This window comes from Triturus cristatus, chromosome 5_1, assembly GCF_964204655.1.
Source record: "Triturus cristatus chromosome 5_1, aTriCri1.1, whole genome shotgun sequence".
Lineage (NCBI taxonomy): Eukaryota > Metazoa > Chordata > Amphibia > Caudata > Salamandridae > Triturus > Triturus cristatus.
This window is the reverse complement of record NC_140587.1, coordinates 215,968,472-215,989,669: the sequence shown is the minus strand read 5'-3', so window position 1 is coordinate 215,989,669 and position 21,198 is coordinate 215,968,472. Positions and strand designations below refer to the sequence as shown.

The window sequence follows — 21,198 nt, the reverse complement described above, 5'->3', positions numbered from 1 at the left end:
ATTGTTTTATGTAAGTTATTTAATAGCAAGCAAGAAGGGAATGAGAGTGTGGATGAGTATGGCTGCTTTTTGCAAATTATCTCTTGATTGCATATTTGATTACAAGAACAGCTTATACGTGATCAAGTAGTTATGCATATTAAAGACCCTACGAACCAGGAAAGATTATGGGTTAATGGAGATCCAGAATTACAAGAAATGTTAGCAATTATAAGAAAGGCTAAAATGTCTAGCCATTGTGTAAAAGCTGTTACGGGTGAGTTTGACAAAACTCAAGATGAAGTGATAAGTATAATTAAAGGTAAAGATAAACGGTTATGCAGAGATCAACACTAAGGGGTCTAATTAGGATGGCTGGCAGATCGCCCCGCCGGGCCGGCAGTAGCCACTGCTGGCGGCGATCCGTCCGCCATCCTTGCATGATTGACCCACCGCCATATTAGTATGGCTGGGGTGGTCCGCGGCGGACGGGAACACCGTCCGCCGCTTATAGTCGACCGGGCGGAAAAAGGCCATAATATGGTGGGGGTGTCTGCAAGACACCGCCATCCATATTAACATGCAGGCGGTGACTCGCCTTTCCATGGCGGCGGTGAAGGCTTGTGGTCTTTGCTGTTGGGGGCCCTTAGCAGGCCCCCAGGGTGTTGGGGTGGTGCCCATGGGGGGTAACATTGCCATGGACAAAAGGTGGCAGAAGGTGCCTGTCACCTTGTGCATACCAATGCACAACGTGCATCCAAAGCATTGTGGCGGGCGGTGCTGTGAGCACTGCCCGCCACAATGTTGTAGATGGGGATGCCGCAGTGGCATCCTAATGGCCACAGCGGGACCGCAGCACCTCTGGTGGACGGTCCCGCATACCGTTACGGTGGCGGGCAGACTTTGTCCGCCCACCATCGTAATAGACCATCAAGTATAGTCAGACAGTGATTTCCATATTGCGTAGATAAAGTCATGCCGTGAATCCAAAGTAAAATGTTCCATTTGTGGTAAGATTGGGCATTTTGCTAAAGTTCGTAAAAAAATTTAACATTTTAAGGTAAAGAGTGTTGAGGAGGAAGGAGATTCTGATGAGTAGGAGAAAGTCAACTGAATTTTTAGCACAAGGGGTTAATTTAAGTTGAATGTTAATAGTGATAATGACAAATTAAGGAAGAAACCTATTCGCCTAATGAGGGTTGGTGGGGTGAATATTCAAATGTATGCAGATTCGGGATTACCCTATCATAAATGAGAATGTATGGAAAGAAAAATGTGTTAATAACAATTGAGAGAGGTTCCATTCCACAAACGTTAGGCCAGAAGGATTCTCTGGCGAGAAAATTTAAATCCTGGGTTTCAGACCATTATTTTTCAAATTCAAGAACAGAAAAGAGCCCAGGAAAATTGTATATTGCAAGAAAGAGGCCATCTGTGTTGGGGGTGGCACGACCAGGGTAAATATAACATGATATTGAAGCCAAATAGTTCAGAACCAGTAATGATTGTGGGTGACAGTGAGAGGGTTGGTAGTGTAATGCTGGTCAGTGCACTGAACCTTTGAAGGATATTTAAGTATTGCATAGTGCTCACATGTTGAGTGATGGCAAGATTTGGAATTTGAAAAGAACTGCTGTACTCAACAGGGAGAAATTATGGAATGAAGGTGCTACTGATAAGAGTGTAAGCCTAGAATGGGAAGATGGTGGATTAGCAGCAGATGTTGGGAGAAAAAGGGAGGAACATGAGTCAGATGGAAGCAGGAGAAACTGCGGCAGAAAAAGGAGATGTGTGTGGAAGACCCAGAGGAGTTGGGAGGTATTACCACAGAGACGCAGGATAGACAAGATGAGGAAAATGAGAGAAAGTTGGTTGTTGTTGGTGGAAGTGTGAATGGTGATTTTGTGTAGGAAAAGCAAAAACGTGTGAGAAGTAGACCAACATGGTTATCAGATTTTGTGCGGGACATAGTAAGTGATTTAAGGTATAAATTTCATTTTGTATCAGTTATTTTAAGATTGTATTTGTTTTATTATTGTTTAATTACTTGTGAAGGAGAAAGGTGTCATGATATGTTATTTAATTCATTCTGCAACCTGTGATTGTTATGTTTTAACTTTGCAATGCTCGTGCCTAGCTCCTCAGTAACTGGGGAATTCAAGGCTAGTTTTGCATAGAGCAGTTACTGGAGGAGCTCGCAGAGGAGGTTGAAGCTGTTCTTCTGTACCTTTACCCTGTTGTTCCAGTTACCATTAATGCTCATATTGGACCTTATTTGGTGGAGTTTACTTTATAATAGTGCTTTCATCAAAAGCTATCTATTATGTTAAATCTGGTCTAGGACCAAATTACATACATGTACACAGCACACATTTCATATAAATCAATACATGGTTCCAGTTTTCTTGTTAATTAACACACTGTTGTCTTCTTCATGGTAAGATTCAAGCTGTTTAATGTATTCAGAGGCCCTTGTTGCTTAACGGGCAGTCAAAGCATGTTTCAACCCAGTCTTTTATTTGGCAGTTATGTCCAGGATATGAATTAGGATGTCTTCTGAAGAAAGGGTTGGTTCCAACCATGACTTTTTACTTCAACTGTGAAAATTGGCCCTAGTTGATGGAAAGTGAAGAGGTACAGAAGGAACAGGGTTCTCGAGTCTCTGCGTTTTAACAATTTTCCTGGTATATCTATCAGCAGTGTTTGATACTGTAAAGTGTAAACCATGGTCTCTTGTTAACCACTGGGTATGGATTCAAATAAATCATTGCCTAGTTTCTCCTCAGAATCACACAAAGTGACCTAAAATGCCACTATTACGGGTTTTTCTTTTAGGCTACTACATACTCCGAGGACACAAATCCTCTTCCTGAGTAAAGTTACAAATTCTTTAACATTGCCTGTCCATGTGTCCTGCCTTCAAGGAGCTAAGCAACAAAAAACACATGGTTTTATTCACCTGGATGGGACAAAGTGGAAGTCCTTGCGCTAGGTAAAACTATTGATTATAAAGTTAACAGGCCAAAAAGTCTAAGACGTAGGTCTTTGCCAGTCAGTAGAAAAGTGGGTGTACTAATCAATGACAATCCATTATTTTCTCACTAATTAGAAACAATTTACCAAACCAGTCACTATCATTTGAGGATTCTGACAACAGTTTTACCTTTGAGGCCTACATATTCTAAAAGCATCCTGCTGTCTGCTACAGTCAAGGCTAGTGGAATTGTGCATTCAACTGCTGCTGAAAAACCATAAACAGACCTTTGTACTCACCCAAGCTGCACCAATATCTCACAAATGCACAAAGTTATGTTTCAGAACCAAGTCTGAAGCCCCCAGATTTCAAGTGCTGGAGAACTATGTTGCGTAGCATTGTCTCTGGTAGATGGCACTAGCATCTGCAAGTTGCCAATTTCAGGCAACATGGTAAGAAAGCAACAACTATGACTGAGACAACCCTCAAAACATCATTATGTCTTGATAAGAGGTTTTCTACTAAAATTGTATGTGCATAATTTTCTTATAATCTGCACCTCAGGTGTGATCAAGTTTAGGTTCAAATCCACCATTGCTGTTGCCTTTTGTTAGTTTTGTTCACCTGTACACAAGCCAGGTTAACTTTTATAATCATTTTGCGTCCACAACAAATGCCAGTTTAGATTTCTACTCTAGCAATTAAGAAGAGTTTCAAGTGAGAAGCTCTCGTAGGCCTCTCTGTAATGCCTAGAACGTTTCCAAACATTACTTCAGACAGCCTTGCATACACCACTCACACCTAGCAGTTGTATAAAAATGTCAAGCACAGAGAGCATGCGATACAGACAAGAAGATATACAGTAAGGTGTTGCTGATAACGCAAGTTCCCCTACACAGGCTTACGTTTACACCAGGCCACAACAGAGCATACAGTAAACACAAATGTGTGAACTGATAAAGCTACAACTTGTTTATTACATTTGAACATGAAGACAAAGCAGACATGCTTTTAAGTACACAGAAGGAAAATACAACAACTCGCGGTCTCCTTATTATCTCCGATTTTAAGTGCTCTCCGTCTGCTCAGCCATTCTTTTCACTGATATTCCACGGAGCACCAGTCAAATACAACATTTCATGGTCAACTTTCTTAATCTAAAGTCAATTTTCAAAGCATGCATGCAAGTTAGAACACATGGGGATTTTCCTCAACAAGTGAGCTACTCTAAGCTCATGGGCAAAATGCTTGAATATTAATTCCAAACAAGAGAGCATTATCCACTATGGGTCCACGTCATCGCCAAAATGAACCGATAACGTTGCTGTACCTTTCATTACCAAACAGCAGACTGCTATGACAACTTCTACAACCCAAGATACTTAGTAGAATTTACAAAAAGCCCTTGGCAAATCAATGTATCATCTTTTGGTCCACCTCCGTTCTGCTCACAATCAATCTTTGACCCACAACTTGATACTCAATCTTTAAATCTTAGCTCATTATTGTCAGATCTACTAGTAATTCTTAACATTAAATACAAGATACAGAGGTCTGCACCACAAATACAGTGTTTTTTCAACAGCAAACTGGAAAGGGCTTGTGCAAAGAAAGTAGCAATGCAGTCTCTACTATCACTAATTTACAAAGGTACCCATCACCACTGTTACCAGATGGAACAAAATGGTCTCTACTGCATCCAACACTCAAATTGGAACATCAACAGTTTACAAATTGTTATGTTAACCTCAATAAGCCCAAAAAGTGTCAAGAGTTGTGTATGCAGTCATTGGGCCAATAATTTCAGGTACAACAAGTTTTTGATGGGCGAAAGCAGTGCATATATTTTGTTTAACGAGCAGCTACTCACCAGTCCGCTAAACTCAAATTCAATTCCATTACACGAAAAGAAGCTCTAGTATCTTACAACGTGCACCCGTGCCAAACTGGTCAAGGTAGTAGAACCCACATTAGGTGTGACTGCAGGACAATGTTTATCTTGCATTAAGACTACTTGTCAATTTTCATTATAAAAAAAAAAAAAATGATCCCTCAGGTCCTGCCACTCTCAGACCAATCTCCAACCACGCACGTTCTACTTTAAAATGTTGTGTTGATATAACTGATGTTCAATTACATTCAGTGAAAAACATTAGCATCAACAGAATCGTTTTTCTTGATTTGCATACGACTGACACAACTATAATGACAGTGTCCCACTTAAACACTGATTTGTAGCTAGCAAGAAGTGAAGACCCTGGTACTTTAACCCACACTTCGATCAAGCTCAGTTTTGGTCGTCATGCATCATTCAAACCCTGGACTCCCTTTCCTTTTCTCCGCACTGTTAGATAGTGTAGCACAGATTTTACTAATATTGGAGGTTCTTATTCCAGAGAAACTGCTGAAAGTATGTGTATCCACAACCAATGATTTCATTGATGATGTAGACTCCCTTATTTTCTAAGAATTGTGATTTCTTTTTTGGCTCCGAGTTATTGGGGAACATTATCTCCCCCACTTCCGCCCATGCAATCTAGTTTTCTTTAAGTAGGAAAGAGATAACAGATGTTGATTTGCAAATCCAAGGTATCTCTGAAGTATGCAAGGTATACAGAGACCTTTCTACACTCCACTTGATATGCCATACTGTGTCCTTTCACCATCCCCAAATGTCTCCTATCCCCATACTCCTGCCACGCGCATATTAACCAAGAACTTTCCATTGCTTCTGCTAGTCATATAAGCATTATACTACTACCTGGGGTCCTTAACTCTATCACACGTCTACGCCAAGTCATTTATTAATTGGTCCCTTTATTCATGTAGATCTGTTTCAAAATAGATACAGGGATACATAAAGTGGATAATTTGTTGACCAACCGTATATTATGTTTAAACCCACTGCTCCACATACGCTGCATAATGCTCAATCACTCTTCATTTAACAGCTTAGATGACGACACTGGGCTTAACGGGTATTGAAAAGTACCATGGCTGGGTCAGAATCAAAATATTTTGACTTGGAGTTTGGCAAATGCCTGGATATCAAGTCTGTAGCTGGCAATGTTTTTGCAGCTACACAAATTGTCAATCACACTCCTATCACTCGGGGACACATGGAAGACAGTCACAATATGACCTGACATCACTACTTTTAGATAGGCGCTACTGTCAATGAAGCTTACATTTCAGAGTATCATTTAAAAATCAACAGAACTCTCACTTTGTCAGCAAGTGTCATATGAAATGATCAGTTGCCTAGTTGCTAAGACAGCAGTAAAAAAGAATTGATTGAATAAAACATAATAGTGTGTATATCTTGACTCGAATGCTTAATCACTGCTTCGATTGAGCAAATATGAAGGAATGTAGATCTTTTGATACAACTGTACGAACCTCAAACTATTTAAATTGTGGTTTCCTTTAAGAGAAGTAGCAGGCCACAATGTAGCTTAAGACGGCAACTAAACATCAACAACGCATAATTATCTAATTATGCCTTGGGTAAAAGATAGGGTGAACAACGCAACCGCAAAAAAGATGTTCGATGCGTAAATTAAGAATGAAAAGATAAAATGCTAACTTCGACGAAAACAATATTTTCGTTCTGTTTATGATGCAGGCTGTACGCATACTTCACGCTGTAATACGGCACAGACCTGATACTCCTAGTACTGTTGCTCTAATCAGGGTAACAGTGTACATTATCTTAAGCACCCATGGTCTCAATGGAACCCTTTTAAAGCAGTATAATTGCAAACCACTTCAGAAACACAATTTGTGCATCTCTGTTTAAACACTATGGCCCCTATTGAAGCTGTATAATTTCCAAGACCGTTCTCCAACTCTAGAAGAGGATGCTCGATCCCTAGTAATCGACATTTTGCAGGCACATGGTGGATCAACATGAAAATTGACATCTTGTAGCCAGGGAAGGAAAGCTTATAAAAAACATAGGTGTAGACACAATACGGGAGGAAGGCACAGAGCTGCATCGCACAAAAGTAAGATTTACTGGCAGGAGTACAATAAGCTGCGCCCTTGTCCCTCCTAGGTTGTGGGGCAAAATAACACGGTAGGAGTGGTCTGCACACTACAGATCGTTCCTAACGACACAACCCTGCAACGTCATGCCAGACTGGGGTGCCCGTCACTTCAGCACATACTGTGAGGTGCTCCCAGACATTATATAGCCACAGTAGGATTCGACCACCATAAACATATAGAACGTAACCACGGTGGCAACACCATCTATATACAGGGTGGGATTGTACGCCTAACAGCGAGCACAGCCAGCCACAAACACAACAACACAGATCACTGCTCCACAAGATAGACTGTTGTGATTCAGAAAAGCAGCAGGCATTGATCTTTCTTTGAGTACAAGGGCCAGTCTCAAGTGCACCTTGTCGGTGACACACTCGCAAACCCGTGGAGACGGCCACTGGAAGCCATGACTCACAGGCCCCCCACTTGTGCCGGTCTCTGATAAACCACCCACAGCCTCTCTTCCACACCTAGCACTGCAGGCAGCCGGCGGCCAGTCCCTGCCACAAACAACATACACACATCGCGGGCGGCGCGAGGCCGTCCTCGAACCCAGTGTTCTAAGCTGCAGTCCGAGGGAGCGGCACGAGCCTCCCACACGGGCGCGCGGACATAAGAGTAAAGTGAGGACTCACCCGGGCTGGCTCCAGAATACATGTCTGCTGAACTGTGCGTTGGGGGGCGCGCAGCCCTGGGGTAGGGAACAAGGTGGAGGTAAAAGTCTTCTGCAGTTCCCTCCCTGGTACGAGGAGCCCCCCCCCCCGGGGCTTCAAAGACAGGCCGCCAGGAGATTTTTAAAAAATATATATAAAAATAAAAACGGCGTCTGCGCGTCCCTTATTAATCAAGACATTAAACTGATAGCGCGAGCTCCTGGAGACCAGGGTACTCAGCGACAGAGGGGGTTGGGGGAAAGACCGGGAAGTGACGTATGGGGAGATGCGACTGGCGGGGCCGTGCACTGGGGGAAACACAGAGCGGTTCATGGGTGATTAGGCACTAGACCGCGAATGATTATCGGGGGAGCCATGATGGTTGTTGTAAATCCACGCGAAGGAGTGCTTCCTCACCTAACATGGCCGAACTTTCAAGTCTAGCCAATTCATTTTCAAGACATCCAATGAGACGTTGCGGTTGATCCGATAAGACCGAGAAAGAAGGTTTTAATTATTATTTTATTTTGTTAAAAGACTTAAAAAAGGCGAATTAGAGGCCGGCGAAGATAATCATAAGCATTAACGAGGGACATACGTATTCGTTACCACAAGAGTCAGATATGGCCTCCATCTTTAAATACATAAATATATGTTCCCAAAGGTGGGGAAGTAACAATCACGTGGTTATAGAGTACTTAAAGAAAATAAACAGAAACCATTCGGTTAGTTCCTAGTTTCAAAAGTATATCGATCGTAGTTTGGTAACTGATAACACTTTAATATTTTAAATTAAAAACATTCTATAGCATTACAACAAGTTGCTTTTGTAAATGAATGTAATCACACATTCGGATTGTTCTTTTGGACTGTTCGCCAGCTAGGATGAAAATAATGTTTCAGAGAAAGGAATAGCGCGACGTATGCGTTAAATAACGATGGGTGTTGTGATGCTTTCCCCGTAGCTTTACATGTAGTGGTCATTTTGGAAAGGCGATTTAGGTTCGCTCTTCATATCGAAACAAACATGCCAATTTTGAAAATGGCAGCTGTTGTATTGTATGATCGCTTACTTCTGTGTAGGTTATGGGACGGCAGATATTGTCAAGTTACTCAACTACCCTACTTCAGTCGGTAGTATTTGTATGTTTGAGAGAGGAAAACGATGCGGGCTGGTGACTCACCGCCTTTGGTAGGCAGTACTTCGGGGAGCTGTATTTGTACATATATTCATTGTATTATAAACTCTTTGGTCGATAATTGTGTCCACTATATTTATCTTGGTAATTCTGTTATGTCATGTTTAGAATGTTGAGTCAGTGTTTATATGATGTCTCTGTACATACTAATATCACCGCTTTTTTTGCTGACAAGCTCACCATCTCTCCTAGTTCTCGGCACACCTGCAGCAATTGCATCCCAGATTGCAATTTAAGAAGTTTAAAAAAAGAAAACAAGACAACAGGTTGTAAAGATATAACGCCAGGGAACATCTTCAGGAAGTAAAGTATTTATTAATTGCAAAGACGGCACACCATAACCGGAGTGCTCAGTGCGAACAACACAATGGTAACCAACTGTCATAGGCAACTGTCATATAACTGTAATCATGGAACGTCCAGCTGACAACATTCCAGCTGGCGTAAGCAGTCTTGCGCAAGGGAAGGATGGCGCGCAGAGAAGGGGGAAAGGAAGGGAAGAACATGCATGGGGTTAACAAGTAGCGCAACACATCTCCTTTCCTTATAGATTTTAGGATAAGAGGGGGGGGAGAAAAGACAGATGGAATAAAAGCAAGACATGTAACTATTCGCATACAAAGTCTTTGTATTTGCTGGGTTTCACCAAAACACGACCACATCTACTGGTGCTGGCCACCTCTTCCAAAGCGTCTCTTTCCAACACAATTTCTTGTCCAGATGCAGGGCTGCCTCTTGAACCTAAAGAGCTACTCGTATCACCTGTGGCGAGATCACTCTTCTCATCGCTAAGCTCCAAAGCATCCTGATCTTCCACAGGTGTGGTAATGCTACTAGCACAAAGGGATACCACTGAGGCACTAGTATTGAGGTCTCTGAATACACCAATGGATTCAATGATCACGTTCCTGAACATCCCTGGTACTATGCTCAAAAGATGGTGACGCTGTGCTATCTCCTTCTCCATCCGATTCGGATGTTTCTTGGCGCAACCATCCGTACTTGTCCAGTACACCCATCTCATCCTCTGCATCCTTGATCTTCTGTACATTGTTTTCCGTTTGGACAACCTCAATTCTAGAACAAACGGACAACGCAGAGGCATGCCACACCTTGCCATCGCTGAGGAGCGCAGAGTTACAGAACACTTTTTCTACAATTAACGGCGCTGAAAACCTATTCTGTCCTTTGACAATGTGTCCACCTCTTTTTACTCTCACTCTATCACCCTCTTTGAGCTTTATTTGTTTGCAGTTATGCTTGATGTCATACTTCTCTTTACTCAGATCTTTTGCCTCTTGGATTCTTTTCCTGACGGTTTCCACTGACCACTCAGATTTCCTCGCTTCCTTGAGCCATCCAATATTGTCTTTTGAGATGGGTGTCCTGCCTCTCATAATCTCAAACAGGCTTATCATAGTTTTTTTTCACTTGGAGTGATCCTGTACCCCCAAATCATTTTGTTAACTTCCTTTCTCCAACATTTGCGATTGTTGTTTACTAATTGGATAATGCCTTTTATAATCCTATTAAATCTTTCCACGGTCCCATTGCCGGCAGGGTGGTAAACAGAAGTAGTTTTGTGGGTAATACCATTCCTCACAACAATTTTTTTTAAAACCTCTGAAGTGAACTGACTTCCGTTGTCACTTACAATAGTTTTCGGTATACTCTCTCTCGTGAATATACCGTCCATGAATGTGATAATGTCAAAAGCGTCCACCCTCCTGCAGACTTTTATTTCTGGCCACTTTGAAAAGTGATCTACTAAGACCAGTATGTGCACTTGCTCTTCTTGCCATTTTACAGGACCCATTATATCAATTCCTACTCGCTCCCAAGGCATGTTCGGGCACTTCAACGGTTGCAGAGGAGGTCTGAGAGTAGTTTGAGTCTTATCAGAATTCTCACAGTATATACAGTTCCTGACTGCTCTCTCTATTTCGATATCGCACCCAGGCCACCAATACCAATTCTTAATTCTCTGTTTAGTTTTGTTTACGCCTAGGTGACCCTCATGGCAAATGTTGACAATTCTTTCTATTAATGTGACGGGAGGTATCACTTTACCCTGTCTTAAAACAAGGTTGTTCTCTACAGATAACTCACTTCTCAATTCCCAGAAAGGCCTTAACTCATTTTCCAGATATTTCTTCTTAGGCCATCCAACCACAATGAGTTTAGTAACCTCATTTAGTGTTACATCCTTAGAATACTCTTTTTTCCATTCCTCTTCTAATATGCTAGGGAATTCTTCGTTGATACTAGCTACGCAGAGTTCTTCCTTCACCCCTTTCTCCTCATTATGCAAGGGTAACCTGCTCAGGATATCCGCGACTACATTCTTGGTTCCCGGCAAATACTGTACCTCATAATTATAATCTAATAGTCTTATAGATAATCGTGCTAACCTAGGTGAGGCATTATACAACCCTTTCACTGTAAGCACTTTCATCAATGGCTTGTGGTCACATCGCAAAATAATCCTTTTACCCCAAATGTACTGCCGAAAATGTTCCAGCCCCCACACACAAGCCAAGGCTTCCCGCTCGATAACTGAGTATCTCTCCTCTGTGGAAGTTAAAGAGCGGGATGCAAAAGCGATGGTGACTTCCTTACCATTGCTTTCAATTTGTGTGAGGACCGCACCAAATCCCTTTCCGCTTGCATCTGTAGTGACTACACATTCAAGATTAGTGTCAAACCCTTTAAGGGGTGGTGCGTCACAAATCTCTTTTTTAAGGCATTTAAAACTGTCTTCGCAGTCCTGAGACCATTCAAATTTGTTTTTGTTTTTCAAAAGTGTCCTTATGCTATACGTTTATGTTGAAAAGTTCCTTACAAATTTGGAGTAGTACTCCACCAGTCCCAAAAATGCTCTGAGTTCTTCCTTATTTTGTGGAACTGGAGCATCCTTGATCGCTTTGAGTAATTCTTTCTTAGGTTTTATTCCTTCTTGTATAATTTCATGACCTAAGTAGGTGACAGTTTTATTACTGAACTTGCATTTCTTATATTCAGCTGTCATGCCATTTTTTTCCAAGATTTTAAGTACCTGCACCAACCTGTTGTCGTAGTAAAACTGATCTTTACCCATAATAAGAATGTCATCCTGGAAGATGAGCAACTTTTTGACCCCTTTGAACATTTCATGCATGAGCCTCTGGAATAACGCTGCTGCCGACGCCAATCCGAAAGGTTCTCTTTTGGACCTGAAACAACCGAACGGCGAAACAAAGGTGGTGAGGTGTCTGCTTTCAGGATGCAAAGCTACCTGGTGGTAAGCAGCAGCTAGGTCGATAGTCGAAAATACTGTCATATTCTTTGTGAGCGATAACATCTAATTAATTCTGGTCTATAAGTATGTTTTTATTGAGGTCACGCAAATCTATGCACAACCTCAATTTTCCATTGGATCTCCTTGCGACCACCAGGGGTGCGACCCATTCAGAAGACTCTGTAGGTTCGATTATGTCCGCTTCCAGTAGCTTATCAATTTCACTTCTCACCTCCTCCCTTAAGGCCATATGTAGGTGGCATACACTTTACCGATTCTTAAATACCGAATTTTACCGATTCGGTATTTAAGAATCGGTAAAGTGTATGTAGGTAAAAATTCGGTAAATGTTACCGAATCGGAGTAAGTCGGTAATTACCGAATCGGTATTTACCGATTCGGTAATGAGGCATACCTTCCCATTGATTGAATCAATGGGAAGGTATGCCTCATTACCGAATCGGTAAATACCGATTCGGTAATGGGGGGAGCACATTCAAGGGTGGCAGGGTGTCACATTGACACCCTGTTGCACCCCTGATTCGTCCATGTGTGCACATGTGGCGCACATGCATGCCCTAAGGGCATGTATGTCTGCCACATTGCACACTTCACAGTGCACAAAAATGCATTTTCACACCTATTCTTCATTTACCACCAACTATTAGTTGGTGGTAAATAACGAATCCCCACACCCACCACACAGTCCCCCTACATCTCATTTCTGTATTCGGTATTTACCGAATCGGTAAAATTACCGATTCGGTAATTTTACCGATTCGGTAAATTACCGAATACAGAAATTATCCCCCTACATAGCAAAAGCCTAAATACCGGCCGGTAACGGTATATTTACCGAAAATCGGCCGTTACCGACCGGTATTGGGCTACCTACATGAGGCCCTTAATGTCATAGGAATGTGTCTAACCTTGTGCAAGCATGGCACAGCATCCTCTTTAAGTTTTATCTTGTGTCGGAACCCCTTTAGTTTACCAATTTTCCCGCTAACATTTTTTGGGAACCTGTTAACTAAATTACTACCATTTAACACTTCTTGTTGCGTGACTAGCACAGGTTCAGCGCTGTTCGGGTTAAGTGTGATCCCTAGTTCACCCTGGTCCTTCCATCCAAGCACCGAAGGGCCAGTGGCAGCGACATACAACTTGCTGCTAGTTTTTCTCTCCTTAAATGTAAACATAAGTTCCTTGAAACCCATTAGCTCTACAGGTTCGCCTGTGAACGTTTTAAGTGTGATATCTGGTTTTTCCAAATGCTTCCCTAACTTTGCTTTACATTTTTCTCTCCACACATCACAATTTATTATCGTGCAGGGTGAACCAGAGTCTGCAACAATCTCAATATTTACACCTCCTATGTCCACTAAGCACATGGGTTTCTTCTTTTTGCATTTTTCATTTTCCTCACTTTCTGTTACTTCCGTCATGTTTAGTACACATAAGTTGTAGTCCGAGTCATCCGAGGAGTTTTGCTCAACCTCCTCCTCATCTTCCACAAATTTTTACCTTTTTATCCCATCCTCGTCGCCATAAATGTAAAGATATAACGCCAGGGAACATCTTCAATAAGTAAAGTATTTATTAATTGCAAAGACGGCACACCATAACCGGAGTGCTCAGTGCGAACAACACAATGGTAACCAACTGTCATAGGCAACTGTCATATAACTGTAATCATGGAACGTCCAGCTGACAACATTCCAGCTGGCGTAAGCAGTCTCGCGCAAGGGAAGGATGGCGCGCGGAGGAGGGGGAAAGGAAGGGAAGAACATGCAGGGGTTAACAAGTAGCGCAACACAGGTGTTTTCAATCTATCCACCCAGGATCGGGAACAATATGAGTGGTCTCGGATATAGGGTGGCCACCCGTCCGGTATTTCATAGTTAAGGTCGCTATCATTAAGACGAGAGTCAATAATTTGAAGTCGAATATATTGAAGTATTTCAGCACACCAAAGGGAGGACACCGCAGTGACCACAGACGAGTCAACTCCCCAACGACTTCTTCAGAAATGGCAACTTCTCAGCTGACGTTGAAGGTGAGTGCACAAGAGGGTACGGGTGCCCGCAGGGTAGGGAAGGTTCTAGAAACAAGGATCCATCTTAACACATCTCCTCCCAATAGGAGGACAGGAATGGAGGGGGGGGGGGGAGGAGTGGAAGGGCAGGGCAAACAAGGGAGGAGGAAAGAGAGTAGGCAAACATAAGGAAGTGCATGATAACACATTAGTAGCATTCAAAATCCTTATACCAACATGGTTTACCAATAACTCTACCTCTACTGCTAGTACTGGGTTCCTCTATTTCACAACCTCGAGATGGACCTTCTTGTCAGACTGTCTTATTTAGAGACCCTTCAACAGGTGTTGTTACCTGTACATTAGACTGGTTGGTTGATTCCTCCTCGAGACTGGGGGGAAAAGTTATGTTGAGATCCTGAGGTTGGCTACTCCCATAGTCTTCATCGGAATCAGATTCATCGTACCACCCTTCTGTACATATTCTACCATATACAACATTCTCTGTGGGAGCACGACTTTGTTCCTGCAATTTATCTGTTTCATCCTCATCAATGAATTCACCATCCCTTTTCTTACACACTTAAAGGGCAGACGCATGCCTTACTTTGCCATTGCTGAGGAGGGACGAATTGCAAAACATTCTCTTAACAATCAAGGCTGAGTGTAGCGGCTTTGCCCCTTTTCAATGAAACCACTGCGTATGACTCTTACAGAATCACCCGCTTTAAGGGTGACCGGCTTAGATTTGTGCTTCAGGTCTTATTGATCTTTGCACCTAGTCTGTGCTTGTGACAACTTCTCCTTTACCATTTATGGAGATCAATCAACACGTTTGGCTGAAACCATCCACTCAATATTGTCTTTGGATATGGGGGTTCTCCCGCTCATGAGTTCGAATGGACTGGATGTAGTCCACTCACCAGGGGTATTTTGTATGCCCATATCATTTTGGACAATTCGTTAATCAAATGCAACCCGTTGTTGTTGGCCAGTTGTATGATACCATTGATGACGCGATTAAAACGTTCCACAGCTCCATTACCTGCAGGATGGTACACAGCGGTGGTTTTGTGTGTGATACCGTTCCTAGCAAGGTACTTTTCAAAGATGTCATAGGTGAACTGTGGACCATTATCGCTTACTATGTACTTGGGTAACCCTTCTCTTGTGAAAACTTGGTCAAGGAACCTAATGATGTTACCTGAGTCCGCCTTGCGGAGTATCTCTATTTCTCGTTGCCAAATTATTAAGACTAGAGTCAGAATAATTTGAAGTAGAATTTATTGAAGTACTTCAGCACACCAAGGGGAGGACACCGCAGTGGCCACAGACGAGTCAACTCCCCAACGACTTCTTCAGAAATGGCAACTGCTCAGCTGACGTTCTAGAACGTCATCTGATACATCATATTGAAGGTGAGTGCACAAGAGGGTATGGGTGCCGGCAGGGTAGGGAAGGTTCTAGAAACAAGGATCCATCTTAATAGCTATATTATCCCTTACAGGCGCATTTTGACCTTTATTATAAAAATTGCTCTCAATGCGCAGAGCTACATGTGGTAAAGCACGGAAGAAGAACGAGGAGGCTGCAGATAAGTTTCAGCAGCATATTTATTTATCAACTCACGCTGTGCCAACTCCTACAATATTGGCACTCTGTCCCATTCCCAACCGTCACCCACCCGAACCCTCAGCACCAATATTCTAGGCGCGAGCCCTGTGACCAATAGGTAAGTGGGGGAGGAAGGACAGGGAGTGGGGAAGGTGCAGGAAAGAAAACATGGGTAAATACATAATATAGTAAGCATACAAACATAACACATCTCACTTCGAAAAACAATGAATAAGGGAGACTTAATCCTCAAACAATATTTTCCTTGATGGAATTCTTGACCTGGGGCAAATCTCACACGACGGGCTATAGTGTCCTCATTACTTACTACTGGACTGTCAGAGAAAACTGAATCATCTACTGCCAAAGGTTCCTCAGTAGTAGTTTTATTCAGTTCAGAACATTTGTCATGTACTTGAGGATTCTCTTCAAGCAACACACCATTGCCCATGTCACTGGGAACATCCACAAAATCATGTACCTTACCACCTTTGTATTCCCCAGACATCCTCTCACTTTCATCAATTATACACTTGGACAATGTCTGCATGCTCCAACATTTGCCATCTTGCGTTATAACACTTCTCGTATTAGTTTTGATTACTCGGATGGGTTCAGAGAACTTGCTCAAGCCTTTACTCATCCTTCTGCCCCACTTAATTCTCACGAAATCACCTACAGCGATTTTACAAGGTGCAACCCTATGTGCCATGTCATATTGTCTTTTAGATTTATCCTGCATGTCACTGACCTTCTTCTTGACAACAAACATGTTGTGTTTATTCATGATCTTATGCTTTGAAAATGTATGTTTGAACCACCAAGGACAGATTAACGAAGTGCGTTGTCTTCCTCTCAGAAGCACAAAAGGTGACCCTCCTGTGACAGCATGGGGCATGATTCTATACAACCACGATCTTTCACAAACATATATCATAAAAGGAATCTTTCCTAACACAGCAAAGTGTATACTTTCTTTTAGATAACAATGAAATCGTTCAACTGAACCGTTGCATTGTGGCTCATATAAAGATGTGCGTATATGTTTTATCTTATGGGTATAGCGAAACTGCATCATTTCATTTGAAACAAATTGCACACCATTGTCCGTGACCAGTTTTTCAGGATATCCTCCCCTACCAAACACCTCCATGAGAAATTCAATAACGCAACTGGTGCTTATGCTTTCCACAAACGTAACCTCTGGCCACTTGGAATGACAGTCTATAACGACAATGGCAAACCTCATTCCAATATGTAAATTCACTAATGATCCCACAAGATTTAATCACACTTTTTGCCAAGCATGTTTTGGCCATGGAGTCGCTTGCATGGGAGGAACTTGAGTCTTGCAATTTTTGTCTGTCACTTTACACACCTCACACTTTCTTACAAATCGATCAGCATCCGTATTCATTCCAGGCCACCAGTAATGTTCCTGCATTAGATTTTTTAATGCAATCATAAACATGTGCCTCAGTGACTCCATTCAAGAAGTCAATGTTGTATATTCACAGAGGGAATACATTTGTCATTCCAAAATACAAATTCCCCGTTCACAGATAATTTAGGGGCCACCTGGACAAAGGAATGCAGGGGACCCACAAGGCTTTTAATACTAGGCCACCCTTCAACAATATAATTTTTGACCTGATTGAGTATTACAACCTTAGAGAATTCAGTGATCCACAGGGTATCGTCGTCAACTTCTGGATTTACCTCCAGTCACATCAGTCACACTGGCCACCACATCCAAATTGTCTTCTAGATACATTTCCTTCTTTTCATCATCCCGGGCTAACCTGGAGAGAAAATCTGCCGCTTGGTTTAAACGGCCAGGTAACTAATATCAAAACTGTACTTTTGGAGTTTGGAGGACAACCTGGCAATGAGGGCAGTAGCATTTCTTCCTCCACCGGGAGACAGAATAGGTATAAGGGGCTTGTGTTCTGACACAATGGCGAAACGGTTTCCCCACACAAAATGTCTAAAATGGTTGGTAGCCCATACACAAGCTAACAACTTGCGCTCAATAACGGATTATTTTCGTTCCGCTTCATTTAAGGTCTTGGAAGTATACGCTACCGCCAATTCCGACCCACCTGCTCTTTGCGACAACACTGCACCAAGCCCAAAAGCACTAGCATCAACTGTTATCACACACTTCTTTCCTTCCATGAAAGACTGCAGTGCAGGGGCATTAATTAGTTCTCGTTTGATATACTCAAAAGCATTCTGCTGATCCTTGTCCCACACATACTCACAATTCTTGCGTAATAGTTTCCTAAGTGGTTCCATCACAGTGGCAAAATCTTTTACAAACCAACTATAATATTCACACAGCCCCCCCAAAAAAACATACATTTTTGTTTGTCATCTGGTGCAGGTGCATGTTTGACGGCATCCACAAGACTCTCCTTAGGTACCCCACCAATGGCAGATATAGTATGTCCCAAGTAATCCACCGGGGACTCAAATAATTTACATTTTTCAATGCATAATACAAGTCCTCTCGGACAGTCTTCTGCAAACCTCTTGCAACACACCAAAGTGTTCCTCCTCTGATTTGGCAAACACCAAAATATTATTCTGGAAACATCTAACTTGACTGTCCCTGTCTTTGTCTTTGAACATGTGCTGCATGGCTCTCTGAAAGACAGAAGACGCTAAGCCAGCCAAAAAGGCATTCTTTTAAACTGATATTCCCCACAAGGTGTGATAAAGTTGGTCAAATGTCTTGATTTCTCCACCAAATTTATTTGATGGTAAACACTACGTAAATCTAATGTGGAAAATACTGTGGCACCATCAAACATGGTTAGCAGATCATTATCTTAGGCAGGGGGTGCTTGTCCACAATGACATTCTCATTAAGCATCCTCAAGTCTATGCATAGTCGGAGTTTACCATTGCTTTTCTTGGCCAAAACTTCGGGAGAAATCCAGTCTGACGTTTCAATCTCCTCGATGACATCTTCCTACATTGATCCAACAGCACTTGCAATTCCTTTCTCACGCTAAATGACACAATTCTCACTTCTTCAATTTAGTGTTATGTTCGTACCCCTGCAGTTTCCCCAATTTTTCATTAAATACTTTAGGGAAAGAGGAAATAATCTTTTCTCTAGCCTGCAAATCCTGTACCACCAGTACAGGAGCTGCCACGTTAGGATCTAGTTTAATGCCCAGTCAACTTTTATCCCACCAACCAAGTACATTTGCACCGTTCTTTGCCACATACAGTTTCAACTGGGCTTTCCTTCTTTTAAACATTATCATGACTTCAAAATAACCTGAAAAATCAATGCGTCGACCATCAAATGTGACAGCTATAATGTCAGGTTTTAACAAAAATGGCTTCCTGTTTTCAAACTTATGTTCAAAATATGTTTGTAATATTATGGTAAATTGCGAACCAGAGTCTGCAGTGAGTGACAGTTCCATACCCAACACTTGCAAATTGTACATAGGAGCACTAATGGGCTCTTCATCATCTACCTTGCTTTCCCCATACACCATTAGTACTATGCTTTTCTCCACCACATCATCATTGTCCAATTCCAGATTTTTTAATGTTGCTCCTTCAAATACCTGCGTAACCCGAGGCTTGGGTTGTCTTTTAATGTCCCTGCATATCTTAGAAAAATTACCTTTTCTATTACAATTTTTGCACACTCTACTAAGTTCTAGACAATTTCTGGAAGACGCAAAATTATTAGGATCACTACACCTGATAACAGTATGTCTTACTGTCCTTGCATACACCTTTATGACTAATTTCTTATGAATTTTCCTAAAACTGCACAAACCTACTTTTCCTTCTTGCCAAGTTGTGTTTCATTCACTTCCTTGACCCGGTTCATGGACTGTTCTATGGCTTTGGCCGCAGTCACCATTTCATCCATGTGGGATCACCCATGATCCATAAACGTTCCTGGATGCGTTTGTTGTTAGTATTCACCATGAACTGATCATGGATCATTTCATTGGTGGTGTTACCAAAATTACATGTGTTAGATAAACTTCTCAGCGCAGTTTAAAATTCATCTGTAGATTCCCCTTCCTTTTGTCTCCTAGTTTAGAAGTGATATTTCTCAAGTGTGGTACTGACAGTGGGTTTAAAACGAGCATCAAGTCTCAAAAGTGCTTTCTCAAATTCACTCAGTGCCTCAATCTCGCTTACATTTTCAATTTTGGGCAAAGACCTGAAAACCTTCTGAACCTAGTGAATGTAATAGGATGCTTTTTTTTCTTCCCGCTGACATACTACCTCCATCAATTGCCATCAAATAAGTAAAAAACTCCTCCTTCCATCACTTCCAGGGTATAGATGGTTCACCTTTTATTTGTAAACATTTTAATGGAGGATCCAACTGCATGTTTGCACTTAACCAGCCTTAAGTTAAAAAAAAAAAATTAACCTCAGCCCTAGAGAATAAAAAAAATATCCCACAATATCACAAGGAAGAACAGTGTGAATCACCATTCACTGAGGTAAAATATTTGTCCTCGAACAGTGTAAAATGGATGCCAATGGAGTTGGAACGCAGGTGCCCATAGGATTTAATAGGCGGTCATAAATGCTGCTCAAACTAAAACGAGGCTTGAAATGCCGGTACTTGTTCCATGAAGAAGAGATTGCAGGGCTCCTCCTACGGGGTGTGTAACAAGCAAGACACATAGAGGAGGCAGTCCCGACCACCAGCCGTAGCGGAGCAACACCCACATTCTGATAACTCATTGCGCAGGCCCGTAGACAGAGTGCCAAAATGGATCAGCAAAGGCGGGTAAGGCGCTGGGAAAATGCAGCAGGCTTCAATACAGCAGGGAACATCAAGCCATGAAGTCCAAACGAGCCTTCAAATTTAAAGCAGTTCCTAGTAAGTGCAAGGCAGGCACAGTCGAGAACAAAGGATATCAGGGTAGTATGTTCCAATTCAACTTGTTCTAAGGTTTCTCAGATGACTGTGAGAGTCTCTTTCTGTTGAAGACTGGTATACAGGCTCTCGATATCCAGACTTATTGGTATGTTTCTGTCTGGGTCGTATTGTATTTCATTCAATCAAATCAGAAGATCCTTATTGTCTTTGAGGTATGTAGTGGTGCTTTGTATGCATGGTTTGACGAAGAAATCGCAGAAGCGAGACAAGGGCTCCTGCAGTAAGCTTATACCAGATACAATAGGGAATCCTGGAGGGGAAGTCCTATTCTTATGTATCTTTAGGAGAGCGTAGAAGTAGGGCGATATCAGTTGTTAGTAAATAGACATTCTGCCTCTTTTTTAATGTCGCCTTGTTAGATTCTGCTTCCTCTATCAGTTCTTTGATCTCAGATTTTAGCTGGGGTGTTGGGGCTGAGGGAAGGATTTTGTAATTCTTTCGGTCTTCTAGAAGACAATTACATTAAATCTTGTAGTTC

General features: G+C 42.1%; 1 protein-coding gene across 4 annotated transcripts in view; it reads right to left on the bottom strand.

Annotated features, from left to right (window-relative positions):
• Positions 1 to 7,922, bottom strand: part of AGO2 (argonaute RISC catalytic component 2) — a 524,350-nt gene extending 516,428 nt beyond the window's left edge. The window contains exon 1 of one of the 4 annotated variants that reach the window (XM_085604853.1): positions 7,639 to 7,922. In XM_085604853.1, the coding sequence (XP_085460979.1) occupies positions 7,639 to 7,660 (22 nt within the window). In that variant the 5' untranslated portion in view covers positions 7,661 to 7,922. The remainder of the gene's footprint in view (positions 1 to 7,638) is intronic. The other 3 variants (XM_085604855.1, XM_085604857.1, XM_085604854.1) reach the window with 3 other exon arrangements.
• Between the last annotated feature and the right edge of the window lie 13,276 nt (positions 7,923 to 21,198).